Here is a 21,750-nt window from a genome sequence, read left to right as displayed (position 1 = left end):
TAATATGATGATTACGATCTCATATCGGCATCTTATCTGCGTGTTTCATGGGGAACCAACCAGCAGAGATTTCGAACGGATTATTCTTGAAGTTCTTAATCTGTCCTGCGAATTATCACTGGCTCTCGTCATCACTCACTCATGGTGTGTGTGGTCGACACAATTACGTGGAATTTCCTGGTCACCGCATTTAATTAAGTAAAAGTTCAATGAGTATATTGTTCAAATTCTGTTAACGCATTGACCACATATACAGCAGCCATATTGTAGAATGCTGCCTGCGATCTCGGGTCTTGAGTCTTGATTCAACGTGTCATCAACCGCCAAATATGAAACCATTATTATTAAAATTAATTATTATTAATTTTAGAATTATGTTGGTAATGAATTTTATAATTTTATATTATATTGTTAAATGGCGTAATATATATATTATATTAATTAAAGTATCCTAGAATATGTATACTTGTCCAAATCTAAGAAAAACTTGTGTTTATGAAGAAGAATGAATATTCTTCGGCGTCAACTACAGAGTATTTTATGGATTTAATATACAGTGTGAACCAGAATTAACTGACCCTTTTAATTTGTTAATAAATAAAAAACTAAGAACGTTATGAAGTTGAAACTTGTTTTATTTAAAAGAAGAACATTTTTATGGTAATATTGTATCCTAGTTAAAATATTGTATCCTATTACAATATTTTATTATTGTATTAGTTAAAATATTTATTATGTATTAATAATATGTATTAGTTAAAATATTGTATGTAATATTGTATCCTATATAGTTAGTTATTGTATCCTAAAAACTAGGACACAATATTACCATAAAGATGTTCTTCTTTTAAATAAAACAAGTTTCAACTTCATAACATTCTTAGTTTTTTATTTATTAACAAATTAAAAGGGTCAGTTAATTCTGGTTCACCCTGTATATTCATCAAATTTTAAAGTAGAGAAAATTATATTTGATAATTTTCATCTGTGTTTTAAATAGATACGGATAAATATTTTACATCGAAAAAGTAATCAGGAATTAAATAAAAAGTAAGTAAAGCGTTCTTGGTCATATACTCGTAAATGGATATGATCTTATACTCTGGGGTAAGACATAAAATAAATTTGTTCCAGGGAGCATGGACATTTAATACAATGTATTACTTTACTTCACTTCCTTAACTTGTACTTCAATTTTAATTTAACGTTTATAGAATTTATTTCATGAATCTAACTAAATCATGTATTCATCAAGTTTAATAAAACTGACAAATAAGGGAAATTCAATTAAGAAAGCAACGCAGAGCTTTATGTGAGTGTTTACTATGTGTAATGAAAAGTTTATCGTTTATTAAGCTGGTCAATGCTTCGATTTGTAGTACGTTACTTAGAAACCCATTGCAGTAAAAATCCATTGCATTTCATGGATTTAAATTGTCGAAATGGTACATTTTGTTAACGCACAGTGTTTCCTCAGGCTGTGAGTCAAGAATTTAAATGGAATTTCGCTAGAAGTGCATCAGTGTGTTAGTTCCTACGAATCGCAGAGGAAGAAGAAAGCGCATCAACACGAACATCGCTAACTTGCAGTGCGAAGTTTGCTACTCGCAATTCAACTTGCGCAATTTAAAATAATTTGCCGAGATTGTCCACCGGTCCACTCGTGCTGTTTAACGTGCATCCAAAATTGTCAAGATTCTTCTCAAACTAAAACCTGTCGTCAATGCACAGAAGAATCTTTACAATCTATTGAAATATACGGGTTATCAGCAATTCGGTTCTCTATGCAGAATAGTCAAGTCAACGGCCGGTACCATTAGTGGCGGTGACGTCATGTTAGAATATAAAGTTCACCTAATGTTTCAGGAAAAAGAACTGTCTGATATGCAAGAAGCGATCACCACTATCTGTAAATCAAATTATTATTATTATCTAATCATTAATTCCATCGGAAAATTCGTGGACCGCACTGAATTCGTGCGCTTCTCGTGCACCTGGGCACGCACGCCACGCTTCACGTGCACCAGGGCACGCACGCCTCGCTTCACGTGCACCAGGGCACGCACGCCACGCTTCACGTGCACCAGGGCACGCACGCCACGCTTCATGTGCACCAGGGCACGCACGCCACGCTTCACGTGCACCATGCAGGGCACGCACGCCACGCATCACACATTTTCAGGAAATATAGAATATTAAATGGAAAATTACCTGTTTGATCTCTTTGAAGTTTTATATTTTAAGGGAGCCTCTTGAACGACTTTTGATAAGTATTTTGTACATACAATAAATAAATCTATAAATCTAAATATTAAACAAACGAATATCAACTGCATACTCAATAGTCATAAGATAACACTGGTTATTTTCTTGACGAGTAATTGTGCATTCTCTTCTTATAACTAATGGCCTTCAAAGTTGGTGAATTCAATTCAAGGTCAAAATTGTAGTGTCCTAGAGTTTTAAGGCGCAATCTACCTTCCATGTCCGATATAGATTTAAAACTAGACATATTTTTCTCGCATCTTGCAGTAGATAAGGCTTAGAAATTTGTTTGAAGATTACAGAAGAGGAACCCCTTTGGGGGGACGGAATATCATCAAGTTGTTGAGATGACAATGAAGTCAGCAATCCCGGGCAAGAGAAAGAGAGAATTTGAATTCTATGTTCGCTTGTCGTATTCAACCTCAACTCATTTAGTGGAAATTATTCTTTGAAGCGTGATAAGTTGCTCAAGCTCAACAACGAAAAAAGTAAACGAGGTTTGTGAAAATCATAATCATGTCATTAGAGAGATAAACGTTCAATTAATAATGAAGTACTAGCATGATTGGCAGCTTGATCTTATCAGTCCCGTAACTTGAGATAGCAGCGCAATAAAACCTCATGACTCATGACTTTCACTGCAGCGATAACTCTCAGCGGCCTGATAGCGCCGCAGCAGTTCTTCATTGCGGTGCTCGCATGTAGCAGACATGTGCATATGTGGCATTTGATGACAACTTGGAAGCAATTAAGGGTGTCCTGAATATCGGAGTTAGAGAAATATTAATTTTTTTTAATCGAGTATATACAAATATTCAAAAGTTTTTGATCAATTCACTCATCGTTGCCTCGTATTATCGTTGTGCTCAATGATTGAATATCAAAATTTCTTATTATTTAAATGATGTCATATAATGAGATATATACGTGAAATAATATCATAACATTTATTATAATCATATTACAATTCAGTTAATAATAAGAGGTAATTATTATATTATAATACTTCTGCTGTTGTATCAGTCGGGTGTTAAGACGTTGAGTCAGACTCAGAGTTTGTCCCAAGTATTCCAATCCATAATAAGTAATGCAGAGACGGAAAGTACAGTGACTGAAAGCCATGTATTAATACTCATTAAAAAATAAAAACAGTTACTCATTAAAAAGGATAACTCATTGAAAAAAGAAAAGGAAGTATTACTCAGTAATTAAACTTCACTCCTAAAGAATGCATAGAGAATAACACAAGAAAGTTTTTCATATATCTTGAGCTGAGGTTCATTACCACCGAACCTTTTCATTACCCTCATATTAAAAAATTAAATCTTCTTTCCATTGCAAGAGAAATTTTCATTGTTTTGATTTCTTCTTGATAAAACAATGAAAAATGGAAATGAAGAATTATACCAAGTTATGTCAAAACTTTATAATCCCAATTTAAAATCTGCATTGTTGGTAATTTAAGTATTTTAACTTAGTCACACATTCATATTTAACGTATTCACAGGCAGCGAGGTAAATTGCCCTTTTCTACAACCCTCATTTCATATGGCACCATTTAATCAGTTATTGGGAGCTGTCGCTCACATAGATGAAAAATCGGAGTTCTTTCATATAAATGAATGGCTCATATTAAATGAATGGACACACACATTTTTTGTAGGTCGCACTGATACGTCCTGTTGACGGAAAAACTGAGTCCTTAAGGCCCACACAAGGGCCAGAAGGTACGCCACGCATTATCAATGATTGTTTTTAAAAATTTAATTCCAGCCTAAATTTTATGGAATGAAAATTAGTATTATTGTACATGAACGGAGTACAGGAAATTTGGCTTGTAGACAATACAGGTCTCAGTAGCTTATATGAGATTCACATCCACGAAGCACCACGTTGCAATGTTGACGTTAAAGTTTCAAACAAAGTACGACGATATTTAAGAGTCTTCGTCTCTCACCTGATTCAGGATTATGGAAGGCTACAATAGACTTCATTAAACCATAATAAGATCCTTCTGTGCCGTAATAAGTTCCAAGATAACTCAATTAAAACGAGTTGACTTTTCTTGGAGGAAAGATGTGATGTCGACCAAACAAGCGTATTAGATCAACAGATGCTCGGTCACATAACTATCGCTCTGTAGGTTTGTGTGAATAGTACCTACATTTTTGTTGGACATCACTCGATAATAATTACATGAAACTTTTAAACTCTTTACATGATGGCAAGTGCGATGATAGAGTGCGACGTTTGTAACGAGGAATTCGACACAGGCAACCACAAACCACTGTGCCTGACCTGCGGCCACACGTTTTGCTTTTCTTGCATTACACATTTTCTAGAACGCCCTGGAGATCAGAATTGCCCAAAATGTAGGGGAAAAATTTTCCTACGAATTGATCAAATGTTGGTCAACTACGCATTGATTCCTCCCGAAAAAACGGCTCGTCCACATCCCCCGAGCTCGCTGTCAGAGGCACCGTGCCTCCATCATGGGAAGGCGCTGGATTACCAGTGCGTGGACTGCATGGAACTCGTGTGCTTCACGTGCACCAGGGGCACGCATAAAAATCACGAAATTGAGTTAATAGACGACATACTTCAGGTGGATGAATCTGTTTTAAACCCGTGGACGAAAATACGGACCACAATACACGATAAACTCGGGCGATGGAATAACTTAGTCTCCGTATCAGACGATATTTTGAGTTTGATTGATGAAATTATAACCCTAAGGACTAAATTTCAAGGATGCAAGGATTCGCTGCTGGTCCAGCAAATGTCGACAAAACAAGACCTCCAGGCCTGGGATGCCCCGGCCACCGTTGTGAATGAGAACTGGCGACGTGAATGCAAGGAAATTCTTTGCCGTCTTAAATTGAAACCTCCAAAAAATATAGAGACAGAAGATATCAGGGCGAGGTTGTCTGCAGCTTTGAAGAAATGTGAATTGTTACAGGTGAGTAAAGTGCCTCTTGAGATAGATAGTTAAGAGTTGGAGCAGAAGTCTGCATTGATTTAAACTAGATAGCAGGTTTGGAGCAAAATCGGTCTTGCCCACCGCATGCCGGCAGGCGTGAAGCATAATTAAAACCGCAAATTCAAACAATACAATATAAATCTAGGAATAAATAATATATTATTCAAATGTGCTAGCTTTAAATGTATTACAACGATTTGTATACCATTCAACAAGCCGAAAGCCGAGACGAGCTAGCTAGAGATTCAATTTTATCTGAAAGGAATGGCATAAAATGAGAGGAGAAGCGTGAAGCGGGGAAATGATGACGTTTATCTGCACCACAAACGCTTTTTTACATTAATTCACTTTTTACAAACCCTTTGCAAACCCTTTCTTGTTACTGACCAACCAATATTTCATATAGAATAACTCTTCGTCTAATTAAAGCACAATATGCAAAGTTTCCGTGGAATTTCCAGATATATGAGCACGGTCAGCCCTGGACAGTCGCCAGCTGCGATGAAGGAGAGCGAGCTTTCGCCAGCCTGTCCAACAACATCAAGCCCAGTCGCCTCGTGGTGCTGTCCACCCACACCCGCCCCATCCCGGGGCTGGGGACGCTGCTGTCCTGCCTCGCCGCCCACCACACCGGCGACATCAGCCTGCTGCCCCTGGACTACTTCTGGAGGCCAGCAGGGCACTCGGATAGAGGCATGGGAGACACCATCAACAAATTTAGGTACATAGGTCAATATTTTGACAATTGAGAAAAATAATCGCAATATGAACGGGTGAAAATAAGGATTAAATGCCCTTTACTTATAAATATTTACTGGAATTATAGGAGATCATTGCAAGGAGGTTAAGGTGAGGAACCTTTTCTCACGAATAAATGCGATTTATGATCATGAAATCAGCGAAAGCAAGAAATAAAAAAATATAGTAATAAAAACACAAAAAGGATTATATATATATTTAAAAGGATTATAAGTCGATGCTGGTCCAGCAGTACCATAGTAAGTTTCAAGATAACTCGAGTAAAACGCGTTGACAATTATGGTACTGCGATTGTATTGATTTAAGTGGGTTTGAATTAAACAATCTTACCAATTTTGTGGGTTTCTAACCCGGACATGGGTTAGAAACCCGGACAAAATCGCGTCCGGTTGTGTAATCTGCAATTAGTTTGTACTTAATAACCGGACGCGTAAATAAATGAACTACATTACCGGACATCAAAAGAATGACAACCTCGTTAGGGTAGGGTTAGAGTTAGGGTTAGGTGTGTCTAAAACCCTTCTTTACGTTGTTAGAGACCGTTTTACTAGGGTTAGGTCTAGGCAGGTTAAGTTTTCTCACATTTGAAAAAATAATTAAAGTCCGGATAATTAGACATATATATATTGTTCAGTATAGTATATATATTAATATTTTCACTTATCTGGACTATGATTATTTTTTACCCAATGACCTTTTGTAAAATTGTGAAAAAGTAAAAAAAACTAACCTGGTTGGGCCTAACCTCAGTCGAAAGATGTCAAGCAACGTAATGAAGTGTTTTAAACACATTTAACCTCAACTATAGCCCTAACCTAACCCCTAAGCTTGTTTTCAATACTCCCTGTCATCCAAACTGTAGGTGGCAGGTGAGAGGGTGTCAATGTCGTGGTTGTTAGTCCAATAACGCCAATGTATCCCAAATGATGAAGTCTACAACCTTCTTTGAATCAAAATTTACAGATTACATGGGCTTCTTGGAGAACTCTCGCTTTTTGCAAGGTCCATTATTTGGGATAGTCCGGAGCTTGACGTTGTTGTCAAAGGTATCACCAAGCCAGTTGAATTCATCGACGATTTTGAGATGAAATTGCTTGTTTGAAATACCCAAAGTGGTAGTTGTTGGTCCAATTACTCCAGTGTAGTCTAAATTAGGAAGAAGTCTACAACCTTCTTCGAGGCAAAATTTGTAGTCTGCACCGGCCTCTTGGAGAACTCCCGCTTTTTTGCAGTGTCCATTGTAACGTATAGTTTGTCATTTTCTCACCAATTCACATATTCAGACCTTCAAGAACCAATTCAAGTTATCACTTTTTTCTTTTATTTTATTAAAATATGTTCATATTCAACTATAATCAGTTAAACTGGAAAATGCAACTTTCAATTGCATCTGCATCCAATAATCGGAACCAATCGCTTTACGATCACCTAATGAACTGAGTAAGAAATTTTGAGCAACTTCAAAGCTTATCGCTCATAAATGGAATGAAATATCTTATTTTATTACGATAAGAACAGAGTAAAAGAACAATGTGAATAAATTATATCAGTGCCCATGTCACATGTGCATTCTAATTGACTTTTTTCATAGATGCATTTAAATTTAATTCTACAGTTAGCTGTCGATGCAATTTATAAGTTTACTGATTAGTACAATAGTTGTTTCTTCTTCAATAGTTGTTTCAATAGTACATTAGCTGTATCTTCCTCATTCAGGTCTTAAGTCATCTCTGACGTGATCTTGTTGCGGCTTTCATTGTAACTTGAATGGACCTTTAAAATGAAAGTCAAATTTTGTGTAAACTCATGTTTTGTCTGCGGGAAATCGCGTGTGAGCATTCAATAGAAGTTGTTGGTGACTGGAACACAAGTTCCCATATTGGTGGCTGGAACACAATTATACGTTCGTAGCCCCAATATGAGTTGAGATTTTCAAGTTCCAAGCTCATAATTCTAAACCTGAAATGAAAATTTCGACATCATGAAAACTTCTTAATTAAGTTACTGTACCTTATTCTTCCGATTTGTTTATAAGTTATTTTTCTTGATCATATATTCTCTCATATTTTCCTGTGTTTACAGTGACCGCCTAGATACCATGTACGGCCCTACTGATCAAGTCGTGGCTTACTTAAACGAGCGACATCCCGCCCAAATGCTGAGTGGTATAGATTGTATCCTAAGATGAATTACTTTTTCATAGCAGTAATTACTGCTATGAATTTCTGTTTTATCTGTTGCAAGTCTTGGAATTTTTCAAGTCTTTCCTAAGAAACGGCAGTTTTTCCACAAATTTTTATCATCCTGTATGTTGCATCTTTTATTGTTGGAGCAAATTTGCTGGGATAAAATACAAACTGGCATTTATACATTTCATTTACTTTTAAATACTTTAATAAACAGAGAGATGCTCACAACTATCAATCATAAGTTGAGTTCAAGTAATTAACTCACACTAAAAAATAGTGTGAGCAAGATTAAATTAAAAGAAAAGCGGCAACTGATGAGGTTCACAGACACGTTTAAATAAGGGGCAAAATAACATATTCTAAAGATAAAATTGAAATTTTTTGGTAACTTACCGCGGATTTTGTTCGCAAGGTAGATTTACGGCTCCCAAAATCCAAACACGGGTAACCAGAGAGTGGCCTTGCAAGATCGGTGTGCGTTTTGTTAGAAACTACGACATCGGGACGTACGTAGCTTTTCCGAAACACATAGGTAAGTTCTCGAATATTTAACCGTAAGTTGAACCCTTAGTTGTAACTGATATTAGAAATTGTTAATTTGCAAAGAAGTAACCTCGCCGTTTCTTGGCAAGGATGAACGACGGTTGTGAACGAACAGTAGCACGGACACCACTCCAATGCATTGTATTATAAGTTATTACTTTTTTTTAGTTAATAACTACACTACAGTACAAGGTTACATAATTTACTGAGAGTATAACTTGATTAAACAAACACGTACCTGTCAATTCTTTATTCTTTCAATTGGCCCGTTGAAGAGCCGGAGGCTTTTATTGTTCAGCGCCCCTGCGGAGACAATGAACAACGCAAACTGACTTCGCATTTTTGGGCCTGGATGATCTGCATTTTGAGAAAGAAAATTTTATTCGTTAACTACACATCGCCACACACCATCAATGCAACCACGGTGCAGGATAAAAAAAACAATCAATGCAACTTTGAATCATTAGTAGCCTCGGTTAGAAGTCAATGACTTTGCGCTGCATTCTTACCTGTCATTAGTAAATTCTTGGGAGCAATCGTCAAAAATTGTGTCGGAAGCGTCATTAACGTCAAAATGATGGAACTTGGATTGACTTTGGATCACACAAATTTGTAATGCTGAACAGAAGGATGCATTAGCTGAGAAAATGTTTCTTGTTCAATTGAGTCCGGTCTGTTCCACAGACGATGCTTGCTGTGTACGAGGAACACCTCTCAACGTCAGCTCATATTTGAGGCAGCGCGGTTGTAGCGTCACCCGCTGGCACTTCCCAGACCTCTGCGACGAGGACTTGGACTGGATGATCGGCATTGTGCACCAATTCAGGCATTCTCGGTGCGTATGAATAAACTCAATTTTAATTAATTTGTATTTTCATTCTGGCAGTCTCTGTTACTCTGGCGCTTGCCATTCTAGAATTAAGAATTTGTCTCTTCCAAAATGATGTTGAAAGACACTTCAAATATTTGAAAAACATTTTTTGAATTAAAGTATAAAATAACAAGATTATGAAAAAAACATTCCAATTAACATATAAAATTTCATACATAATATCATGTGAGGTAATGAAGCCAAATACTTCATTAAATGCGCTTGCAGAATAGCCTCGAACTCTCTTTACTTTCAATATATAAGAGGTTTCATGTATATATAATTGGAGGCTATATCAATCTCCATTTTAAGCTGGTGTAGCCAATTCGAGTGATTCATTCAGTCATACATATTTACTTTGTGTCTATAAATTTTATGAAAATTCTGACTCAGATTTCCTGAAAAATCTTTTATTACTTTCTTATTTAATTGATGGCCATCTCAGCCTGCGTGTGGTCTTACCGAGAAATGGCCTCACCGCTACGGGCGCTCGTCGGATGTTCGAGAAGCTCCCCGAAATCCGGGAGGTATACCACGACCCTGGCGAGGAGCACTTGACGTCAGCTGGCAGTAGCGGTGCACCTGATCTCACCTTCATTGAGTTGTCAACGAACAACATCATTCAATGGATGTAAAATTCTGCTGTGTGGTTGTAGGTATGTGACGGTAGGAAACTAATACAGTATATATGATGCATTTGTTAAATATTCACCTCGAGTATTGAAGGCTTGAAGGGAGGAATATTGAAGCAATCGACAGGTTTTTCCAAACGGGAGGGACCAGGCAGAAATGTGGTGAATTGGCGTGAGTTAGAGCAGTTTTTTACTGATTATTTCAAGCGTGAATTCCATTTCATTTAGATTTCTTGTTTGAAAGTATAGGTAAACAATTTACTCTTCTGTAAAATTTTGGGATTATTTTAGTAAATGGTAAAGAAATGGAGGAAAGAATCACGTGAAAAGGTGAAAATTTGAATGGTATATAATTCCACAAAGGTTTACCTTAGTATAAATAAGTCCCATAAAATACACGTAATATTTACCAAGTACCAATAATATTTACAAAAAAATGTATATTTTTATGACATTTTATAATAATTGTGTATTTGTTTTAGCTTCGAAAGAGAATAAACAGAAATATTTGTAAAACAACATTGATTGAGGATAATCGACAAGGCTGTTGATCTATTGGTATTTTTCAACCTACGGCATCTATGTCTATTTGCTTTTTTATTTAAAAGAATCTAAAAACTTTGAACATTAAGCTTCAACGTGGAAGAATTTTTTCAGTAGCATAGATGTTCAAGAAGAGTTTTTTTTTTCAAATAAAAACATGATATTACTTAGATCCATGTTTAACATTCGTTATTCAACTTTGAATGTCCAGTAAAGAACTTTTTAGTGTACACAATTTTTGAACCGGCATTTGTTGCCAAGTTTTCTCTAAAACTGTCATAAATGGGAAAATACTAGAAAAATATTTTATAAATATATAAAAAAAACAAATTAATTCACTCGAAGATTTACAAAAAACCCTGCATGGTAAAAGTGACTAAATGAAGTGAAAGGAATCAATACGAAGGTAAAAAGAAATACTGAAATTCTTTCTAACGAAAATTTCAGGTCTTTAATTATTACTAAAAATTGTATACTTTTCAGTTTTTTTATGCAGTTGGCGGATCGCAAATTCCGGGCAAGATAATTTGAGACCTGACCTGCTCTTCAAGGCATTATCACTGGCGGCCATGCGGTGTTATGCCAAAAAAATTGTAAAGGAAATATTTTACAAAATCATTTTATTTATACGGATTGATTTTTGAATCATGTTAGGTCTATTGTGTTTTGTGCCTTTAATCGTATAATAGCACACCAGTGGTTTACGGGCAAGGATATGGTTTATATTGCATTATATTGTTATCGAAAATTGTTATTGTAACTTGTGACATTTTTTTCAGTGATTAAATTTTATACAGTTCAAGTGATATACCCTGGGGTCACCAGCCTATTACAATGAGACTTCACGAGTGATTAACTTAAAATAATGAACGGAATAAATATTCACGGTTAAATTAAATTATTGAACAAATCTCATGTTTTTTTATTCCAGTAACCATGTCAGCGTCAAGGGTTTGTGAAGTGAAGAGTTTGTTGTTATTGACTTGAAGCGCCAGTCGCGTCGTTCCCTCGAAATCTTCGTAACCTCGTTACCAAAATACACGTTTGACTTCCACGTCATGTTGGCCAAAACTGATTTTGCGGCAACCGTGCATTAAAATACGTTTGGCATTTTCTTTAGTTAAATTTTTTAAACATTTGTTGTATATTAATATCTTCAGAATAATAATTATATACGCAGGCTGACGCTAGTTGCAGGAGTAAGCCAAAACTAAAACCTTTGCTGTATGAACTACGTGGCAGCATCCTTAATCATTCGCCTTAGAAAATAGGAATATAATGAGGACAGAATGCAGTGAAGAATTATATGAATGAAGATACTAATATCCCTGGCAATGTACGTAAGCGGAACCTGAATACATTAATAACATAGAAAATCGCGTGTGGTAAATGGAATTACGAAGAAACTTTTAAGAAAAGCCAACACACACTAAGAGACTTAGAACACTTTTACTTGGTAGCTATAATATTGAATTGAATAAGATTATCGAGAAGCGTAATTTTGGTTCCTACCTATTGGCAAACACATAGAGAAAACGTATGATTATTTCTCACGAGAAAAATAATTTTTCTAACAGTGAACACGGACGAAATTTGGAAACATGGCTGTTTTTTATCGCTTAAACATCTTCTCACCTTGTAAACTCGACCTCGCATCAAAGTGTTAATCGTTAAATCGTTTGAAATTTACACACATCAAGCAAACATTTACACCATCACTTCTCACAATAACGTGAATGATGGACCAGAACATATGAGTGTTGACCTCTTCTTCAGCTGCCCCCTTCATCCTGATGGCCCACCGAGTAGCATGGATACGACGACGCCTCTCATCAGCTGATCCTCCTGCATCACAGAGAATAGTCATGTAAAGATAGATCCTTGTAATGCAAACATTCCAGAGTAACTCGCATGGAAAATATGTTCATGAATAAAGAAGTGTAATAACAATTGGTTGCATGGCCTTGCCGTGGCCGGGTCGTAATCTCGTCGTTTCATGCTACCGGCTTGATTATCTCATGACAACTAAAATATCCTCACGCCCGCTTGACGGAGCAGCTGCAGTTATTGACTGAGTTTTGTGAGGGTAGAAAGCAATGGATGTATCAGTTCAACCGTTTCTAAAATGAAATTATTATTCATAACTATTTAAATTCAACTCTATATTTTTCCCAAACTTTGAAATTTATTCACTTTAAAGTAGAAAACACTGAATTAGTGTTCATAAATAGAATTAGCATTCATAACTTTCAAAATTCCTCTCAAAATTTCTCCTAAACCTAGAAATAAATTCACTTTAAAGCGGCAAAAAGTCTGTTATAATTTTGCGAGCATCAGTTCAGCCATTTCGAAAATGGAAATAGCTTTCATAAGTAATCAAATATAACTTGAAATTTCTCGTAAACCTTGAAATTCATTAAAGTCAAAGTGGAAAACACTTATAATTTCACGAGTAACAGTTCAGCCATTTCTAAAATATAATTACTAATTATAACTTTTTAAATCCAGCACGAGAGTTCTTCCAAACAATAAATTATTCATTTCAAAGCGCCACAAAACCTTATAATTTCCCGAGTATCCGTTCAGCAGTTTCTGAAAAAGAATTGGTATTCATAATGGTTTAGATTCAACTCGAAAGTTCTCCCAAACCTATAAAGCTATTCCCTGTAAGGGAAATTCATAAATTATCAGATTTTTGTCGCGGTTTAAATTATTTTCCGTTAAACGGTATATCGTTACCGGTAAAGTTGGCTACCGTGTCGCGTGTGCTGACGTGGCATCCCCGGGCTGAAGACCCATATTCATCGTTTCGTTGAGACTTGGTCGGAGCGCACCTTCCTCTCATTGTGCTATAGTGACTGTGTAGCGTCCCTGGTAGGATCGATTTCTTGCCTGACCAACAAGTAAACGGCTCCTACGTAGGCCGACGGCTGCGGTGATCTAGGGAAGTGTGCGTCAATTATTCAAGTCTCTACCGGTCCCTACACCCATGGTTGAATTAATACAAGGTTGACCCACGCGCAGCTTCTCTTTGCGGATGTCGTTTCCATTAATCCCACATTTATCAAGAGGATTGACTTTACAAATATCTGAACCGTAGCTGAAACATGTTCCTGAGAAAGTTATATTGGTTTTGTGCGTCGTCATTATATTCGCATTTGTTAAAATTTCCATGAATTGATTTCCTCTCCGATTCTTAGCGTAAACAATTATTCTGACAACAAAGCTTCTTCTGAATTGCATCGCACGTGTACGCATATAAGCATGATATCCGCCGCTAATACATTATATTGAATTTCAAATTTCAATAATAAATCGTCTTCATTTTTGTATATACCTAAAGGTTTCAGTTGGTCACTAAAATTAGTACCTATATAAACTGCAGAAATATGCCACTAATAACTTACACGCAGTTATGGTATCGGGCCACAAGTTATTATATACAAGCTCTCCCGTTAACTTCCCACAGCTTACCGTGTAAAATGAACAAAAAAACACATGAATATTTTATCTTAAGAAACCTTGTTGATTGATGGCGTTTGTTGTCAAAATTACAACATTTTTTGTATTATATTTTCTACAATTAGTTTCGTTCATGTTGAGTTCAAAGGACGTTACAGGTTTTGATTTGGGGTGAAAATTGCCACATAAATCCTAGAATAGTAAAGCTCTGATTCTCTTAATTGAAACATTTACCATTGTCATTATCGAGCCAATTTCGAAATTGGGAAATTGAAATAGTTATGGCTTATATGATTTTTTTTGCATAGCTCCTCGATCCTTACCATTTGTGTACGATTGTGCTTCAGACTTCGTACAATTTTACAGCCGGACTTGCGACCTGGCTTGCGGCCGGTCTCCAAAATTATACACAAACACAGCCTATATGAATGATCTCCTAAACAAATGAACGTAGCTTACTGAAACTCTACACGTGTACTTTTTAGAACGTAAAGGTTATGCCTAGCCCGTGTAAATTTTTTCGATTTCGTCCTCGTTCTCGACTTATACGGTCATACGTGGAATTCAATACATGAACGTTGCAATACACAAAGATACACATTCACTGAACATTATATTCTCAGTACAGTTGAGATTTTTGTTGTGTTCGTGATCCGCACCTCTTCCCAATAACTTGACGAATTTCTTATAAATTGTTTTTTCGTGTCAAATGTATGTGAAGTTTGGTGAAGCTATTTAGGTTGAAAGAACAATTCAAGGGCAGGGTGGCCCAGTGGTTAAAGTTCAGAGTACCAAGATTGGCGCAGAGAGGCGCGGGTTCGATCCCAGCTCTGTGCACCAGTTTCTGGTCAGAATCGGCGAGGAGGCCGGGTGGTTAAGCACAGGAGGATTGAAGCAGTGAGTTGCGAGTTCGAGACCGCAAAATACTGTGAATATTCTGCGACAGCCCTATGGCCTAATAAACGCTGAAACCGTTATTATTATTATTATAATTATTATTATTATAAGGATACACTAAAAGCTCTAAATGTTTTGACATCAAAGACTCACCCTGGAACCCTTGCTCGACTCGTTACACAAGCTGTCAATTTTCCTTTATCAAATTATACTTAATTTTTAAACTATTTTAAAATAGTGCAACAAGATCAGTTCCGAATGACTTTTCTTTTGAATAACCTTAACAATTGTGATGCGATTCCAGTGCACTTGTAATACCCAATACCCAGACTTACGTAGAGGCAAATCTGAGCTTCGATGTAGGCTATGAGTATATCATGGCCGAAAATTTCACATAAATAATTTTATCCATGTTCACATTTATCTAAAGACAATAGTGTGTTGAGAGATGTAGTGAACAACTTGCTTACTTCAATTCATTATAATTAAACAAACGATTTTCACGATGCAAACTTCGGATGACAGGCATGCAGCATGACTACAATGATTTAACCTGACTAAAATTAGCAAATTGATGAAGTACAAGTCAGGAATTGAAAGTTCAAGAACAGGTTTGAATTATTGAATTTTCAATAACTATATGTCATAGGATTTTTCAAATGATAAGCGAATATTCGGATGAGGAACATTTGTTGGTCTATACTATAGTCAGTCCTCAATTAATGCAAAAGAAAATGTGTATCTGGATGACTCGTGCATAAAGTTTAATGACAACTCGTTTTCATGGTAAAAATCCAACAAAAGTAAGCCGCAAGTAGCATCCAGTGCATTTTTATCTTTCTTTATGCGTATTACGTACGAGAGTTTACACACCGATGTGTATCTATAATGATAATCATGGCTGAATTCCTGGCTAGAATTGGACGTCAGTTGTAATATGATGTGTACACCTGGCTTAATCAAACGTGTGGCCGTAAGCTGACGACGTATCAACTGATACTGTGAATCTGTCTTGAGGCTACGAAGGAAACGTGTTTCAGGGCTTGCAACGTACGCCTGGAAACTTCTTCGTTGATATTAGCCAGAGACTTGGCCACGCTTTTATCAAAGTGAAAGTTCTTATCATTGATTGTATTGCCTGTGCGAAGCTCTGATAAAATGGGTGAACACTGTGACCAATTTTGAATTTGCTAGAGACAGAGAGCACTCAGAGTATTACAGTGCCACCATTCATCAAGTATGAGAGAAGAGGCTGCTGGCTAATGATGGGGTCTTCTACTGAGGATAACACTAAAACTGTGGCCTTTTCATGTGCTCGATTTTTTTTTCAAACGAAAATATTTCGCTAATAATTATTCTTCGCTAAATTAAAAACGTTTCTTGGCCTCCTGGGAATAAGTAGCGAATATTTCACCAATCGGCAACACACCAGACTCCGCCATATTATCATCACCTGTCAGGTGAAAATGTTAATACCATTCGTCCAGGGATATTTCCTTATTGATGCCTTCCTTTTTGGAAGATAATCTTCACATGCGATATGTTCATGAGCATTTCCTTGTATTAGCCTTCCCTGTTTATCAAGTCACGCCCTTGGTGACGTCAAATAGCGAAGCTATATGAGCTCTGCCCAGACCCGGAAACCTCAGTCATGGGCCGAGAACAGTCGTGTGTAAGCCCTTAAATTGATTATCCATTTTAAAGGATAGTAAAGTCTACTGGAGTACGAACCCTAGACGAACGCGTTAAAGTTCTACTCCGTTAGCACTCTGTCCCTATAAACTGTAAGCCGATATATTCTCACTAAGCATAAGTATCTAATCTGTACTTAACTTGCGCCTCATTTATCCTCATTTGTTTACGGTATCGGAACCTACCTCAGGTAGTTTATAACTATTTAGATACGCCTAAAACGTGCATAGAAAAGAACGTCGTACACACAGACATCACGAGGTTAATTTGGTCGAGTTCTTTAATTGATAACAATTTCTTTGTTATTAAATTTTTTACTGTGAACATGCAGTTTTATTTCATTTAAATTTGATGGTCGAAAGTAAATTCGTTTCACGTGACAACTACTGAAGAACAAATATAACTGGAAATAATTTTTATGCCTTAAATAAAGTTAAAATCAAAATGTTAAACCCAATCGCTCTCTAATAAGTGACAGGGTATGAAATAAAAAAAATATTCTTACATATAACGATTGCAAATGAATGCAAGCTGGTTCATCGCATGATGACTTACAAAGACCGTAGCAGGACTGTGACGTGACGATGAGACGAACCTCTAAGGAGCATTCATCGAAATGATGCCCAAAGAGCGGGCGCGTCATCAGTGATAAGCAATAGTCGACTTCAAGTCTTCGAGCCCTGCGATGCAGTGCGACTGTTTGCACAATTAAAACTTCGAACGTTTTTTTTGAAACATTCTCTGGCATTTCAATTGTCACAGACAGACTAAACAAAACTGCACCTCGTGAAATGGAATGTTTTGTGGCTGCTGAGTGCTAATGACTTCCATAGCGAGAATTGAAGATATCGGCCCCCTGCATAGTATGGCGATACGTTTGTTGTGGTATCCAATGACTACGGCAATGAATTTAACCCAATATTCAGAATTCAGCATGCAAATAAATAGAAAACGGTAAAATATGTTGTGTATATTGATTCTCAGTTGAGAGATTAATGCGAGCCATTGAAGGCAACAGATCGACATCCCTATATAATTACGGGATCAGAAGTTAGAGGTTTTGCATTAGAGGGTCGGTGCTGAGGAGGCCGAGTCTGTAGTGTGGCTCATTCGGTCAATATTCACATACTGCAATACTGAAGTTGACTTGCACTTTCTGTACCATATTAATATGTAATGCATAAATGTAATGCACGCATATCACAAATAGTAATAAAACCATCGCAAGACCAAAAGGAATACTAATCTTATTCAAAGCGTCCTGCCGATACGATGATCATCAGTGACCGAACTTTTTTCAGTTGCAATATGCTCATTTTATGTGTATTTTCGTATAGATTGAGAATATCTGCGGCTCTCAAAAAAGGGCACTCCATAAAATAATTCGGTGATAGATGATGGCCAAACTGATGCCTAAGCCATTAATGAGGAGTTCTAAGGACCCGGATCGCCACATCCATCGTTCATTCTACCGACGTCAGCATTAACGTCATCCGAATCCACCATCTGCTGACGATATGTTACATGCATATGCATGTAACATATCAAAATAATTATTCATAATTATTATGACATAGTGAATTATTATTCAGAATAATTTGATAAAGTCAGACCTCCCAGAATCTTATTAGCTATCAACTCATAACTACTGAACGCTTTTCTGACGTCCTGAGTACCTGCAAATAATTGCATGTATCCCAGACTGAACTATTCTCACCCCCGCCGCCACAAATATCGCGCAGCTCATGCAGTTCAGTACCTTGAATACACAATATAATAGATTCATTCAATGCCGAATGAACAGGAGTTAATTTTTAAATTTATGAGGAAACTATCCACTCTGAAACTGCAATACAAATTCAAGTTCAGTGATATGCAAATTTCTATAACCTGAGGTCTTCGGTTCCAACGAATGCAGTGAGATTTGAATGTAACAACGTAACCGTTTTTTCTTTCCTTTTGGAAGAAAAGGAAAATTATTTTCCAATCAGATATTCCCTGAAAAAACAAGTTGCTGCTGTCTTACATTTTTGAATAGCTTTCTTACATCTTCCAACCACCAACGCAATCGTTTGAAAAGTTTGCTGCTTGGCAAGGGATTATATCATATTCTCTTCAACTGACTCACCATATGCATTGCTTGACAATATCAATGATGAATATGAAGCGGAAAAAGCTTGTGTTTGACTCACAAAACATATTTCCTACACAGCAGATCGTGGACGTTTACTGGTTACGTGTGGGTAGAAAAATCGTGAATGTAACTCAGTCTTGAGCGTCACCATTTATACCGCAGAACTATGGGCAGTCAGACCTTGATTTCCGCTCCTTGAAGAATTGCTTGGTTTGCTTGAATACTCATGCTTGAATAGCAAGAATTAATTGTGGATTCTTCAACAGTTGTGGTTGCTGTGAGCGGAACTAGCAGCGAAATGTTCTATAATCAAATTTTACCAAATACTAGCGGTAAAATTTACAACTTTTTCTTACTATTCAGATAGAGTCGGAATGAGAAAGCTCTGTACTTATATTATGTCTGTTTATATCGCAAGTTCAAAAGGAATTTAAAAGCGAAGAAAACGCCAAGTAAATTCACCATATCGATATTGAAAACGTTTTGGAGTCCAGCTCCATCGTCAGTTCGACAATCTAAAATTGAAAACAATAATTTTACAAGTCAAAATTCGATATGGTGAATTTGCTTGTCGTTTTCTTTGATTTATAAAGAAGTTATTGCAAGTTGTGAAAATAGGATTAGTAGGCTGCTCCTAGTTTTTGGCGAAATGATTTTCGAAAGTTATTTACCCTTATTTTAACTTCATTGGTTTTCAATTTTTTAACCGTTCTCATATCTCATTGCATACGGTGGCTTCCAAGACCTCATATAGGAGATTGTACATTACTGATAACTCGTTGACTTTTTCTATTGCCGTTTCCCAATGGGTAGTTGCTACAAACGACTACAAATTACCTGTTGTTCATTTATCAATGAATAAATCCATTATTTCGTTCATGTTATAGTCATAATACGTGACTATGCTGAACAATGTTCAAGTGGTTGAGAATGAGAATAGTTTAGTCGGGGATGCAATTGCTTATGAAGACGCTCCATCAGACTTTAGTGTTCAGTAGTTACGGGTTGGCGACTAATGCAACTTCAGTGCTAAGCCTTCTTTCAATTCTAGTAATCGCAATTCTTTTTGAATCTCTCGCCGCAAATAAGCGGATATGATAAATAGCGGAATTAAGTAAAACGAAGAAGTGACGGGTCGATCCTCCATGTGCACGCACGAAGCACGATTTATATCAAAAAATTCATATTGATTCGAATCAAACATTTCGAGGTGGCAATCGGTGCGTCATGAGGCGCCTCTGTTCTATAGTGGCGCGCTCTTCAATACAGATATAATTGAGAAATGCCAATCATAATTGCAGGGGATCTATTGTAATAACAATCCCCACACTCTCCTGGTGCCGGAAGTTTTCTGGCGAGAGCTCCGAATAAATTAATTTCCCCCTTGAATGTAACTCATTCATGAGGGTCGCGATTCATTGGCCTAAACCAAGGGCACCTTGATTTCTATTCATGGATGAATAAATTTGGTGAGCTTGAGGCGTCCACGAGATTTATTCTTATTCACACTCAGCGGAGTAATAATAAATTTTTATTTGATCGGAACTAAAGTTTGAAAATATGAACTGAGTTTTTGTATGTTCAGATGTTAATGACTTATTATACACGGTGTAGTAGGACTCTAGGTATCGCGTTATCAGCCACGTTGTGGGCCTGAGGGTGTTTCTTGCAATTGGGTTGAGGAAAACAAGGAATTTGTGATGGTCTCCACCTCCTCTACAACCATCCCAATCCACCTTTTTATTTGACTTTTCCTCGTTTTTATTTAACAATTTATTGAACAGAAACACAACAAGAACAATGTATGCACAGTTGGCAGAAAAGAAATAGAACCAGCGCAAATCCGAGGCACGGGGGTCTATCAACCTCAAATAATGGTATGTACCAGTTTGCCCGTTTTATCCAGTCTGAAAAGCAAAATATTGAATTAACAAGATAAACCTAAGGAGTGCTCTAAATCCATAAAAAATACCAGTTACAATGGCTTTAACATGATTAAGTTAGTGAAGCATATCAAGCAGTATACAGTCTTACTTATGTCAACACTGAAATTTATACTCCTGCTTTAATTTCATACTTTGATCTCATATGTCGCTGCGTCTCAGGAGAGCGGGGTTTGCAGGACCCCTATAGTGGGAACAGCTATATTCCTCGCAGGATCAATGGCTTCCCACAACACCGGGAATACATCTTCCATGTCGGTATCATGCGTTGGCGATGCATACAATAATGAAGTTACTTGAGCGAGAAAAGTTTTAGGACAAGTGTCAGAAAATCAATTTAAAGATGATATCTCAGACGACTCCTGAAATGAATGAATGAAGACTCCAAGTAATCGGATAAAAACACATGGAAATAACCGAAATTATATGGGATTCATTTCAAAATCTTCCAAATTGATCGATTGATCACAAGTTGCTTAAAGGGTTACTCAACAATTTCTTTAGGGTATAAAGATTATACTCAAATAGATATGTTAGCGATAAAAAATTCGTTCCCCTTTTTGGCCAATTGTTTCATGTTATTATAATACGAAATATTCTAGTGCGTAAGCCACAAGTTGCATCCAGTATAATTTTGTCATTCTTTATTTGTATTACGTACGACAGTTTACACACCGATGTGTATCTATGATGATAATCATGGCTGGAGACCTGGCTAGCATTGGAAGACAGTTGTAATGTGATGTGTATACCTGGCTTAAACGTATGACCGTAAGCTGAGGACCTATTAACTGATGCTGTGAATCTGTCTTGTAGCACACATGCAGTGAATATTTGCAA

General features: G+C 36.7%; 1 protein-coding gene across 3 annotated transcripts; it reads left to right on the top strand.

Moving 5' to 3' along the window:
- The first annotated feature begins 3,669 nt into the window (after positions 1-3,669).
- LOC108669171 (E3 ubiquitin-protein ligase TRIM68) lies at positions 3,670-11,682 on the top strand. Of its 3 annotated transcripts, none has more exons than XM_047880498.1 (7): positions 3,670-5,224; positions 5,707-5,966; positions 8,087-8,169; positions 8,606-8,725; positions 9,421-9,571; positions 10,053-10,263; positions 11,279-11,682. In XM_047880498.1, exons 1-6 carry the CDS (start codon positions 4,484-4,486, stop codon positions 10,240-10,242), a joined length of 1,545 nt encoding a protein of 514 aa, XP_047736454.1. In that variant the 5' UTR covers positions 3,670-4,483; the 3' UTR covers positions 10,243-10,263; positions 11,279-11,682. The 3 variants fall into 3 exon arrangements, with proteins under 3 accessions (XP_047736454.1, XP_018011959.1, XP_047736455.1); XM_018156470.2 differs by having other exon boundaries at positions 11,266-11,682; XM_047880499.1 differs by lacking the exon at positions 8,606-8,725 and having other exon boundaries at positions 11,266-11,682.
- Positions 11,683-21,750: the final 10,068 nt, after the last annotated feature.

This window comes from Hyalella azteca, unplaced genomic scaffold (assembly GCF_000764305.2).
Source record: "Hyalella azteca isolate HAZT.00-mixed unplaced genomic scaffold, Hazt_2.0.2 contig5501, whole genome shotgun sequence".
NCBI classification, from domain to species: domain Eukaryota; kingdom Metazoa; phylum Arthropoda; class Malacostraca; order Amphipoda; family Hyalellidae; genus Hyalella; species Hyalella azteca.
Note: the sequence above shows the minus strand (reverse complement) of the source record. Positions and strands in the feature narration are given on the sequence as shown.

Excerpts from the sequence above, each read along its gene's own strand:
- LOC108669171 (XM_047880498.1), top strand. The coding sequence starts at position 4,484 with ATGATGGCAAGTGCGATGATAGAGTGCGACGTTTGTAACGAGGAATTC. Across the intron at positions 8,170-8,605 it reads TCCCGCCCAAATGCTGAGTG|GTAGATTTACGGCTCCCAAA; the intron begins GTATAGATTGTA and ends TTTGTTCGCAAG. Across the intron at positions 9,572-10,052 it reads CACCAATTCAGGCATTCTCG|CCTGCGTGTGGTCTTACCGA; the intron begins GTGCGTATGAAT and ends TGGCCATCTCAG.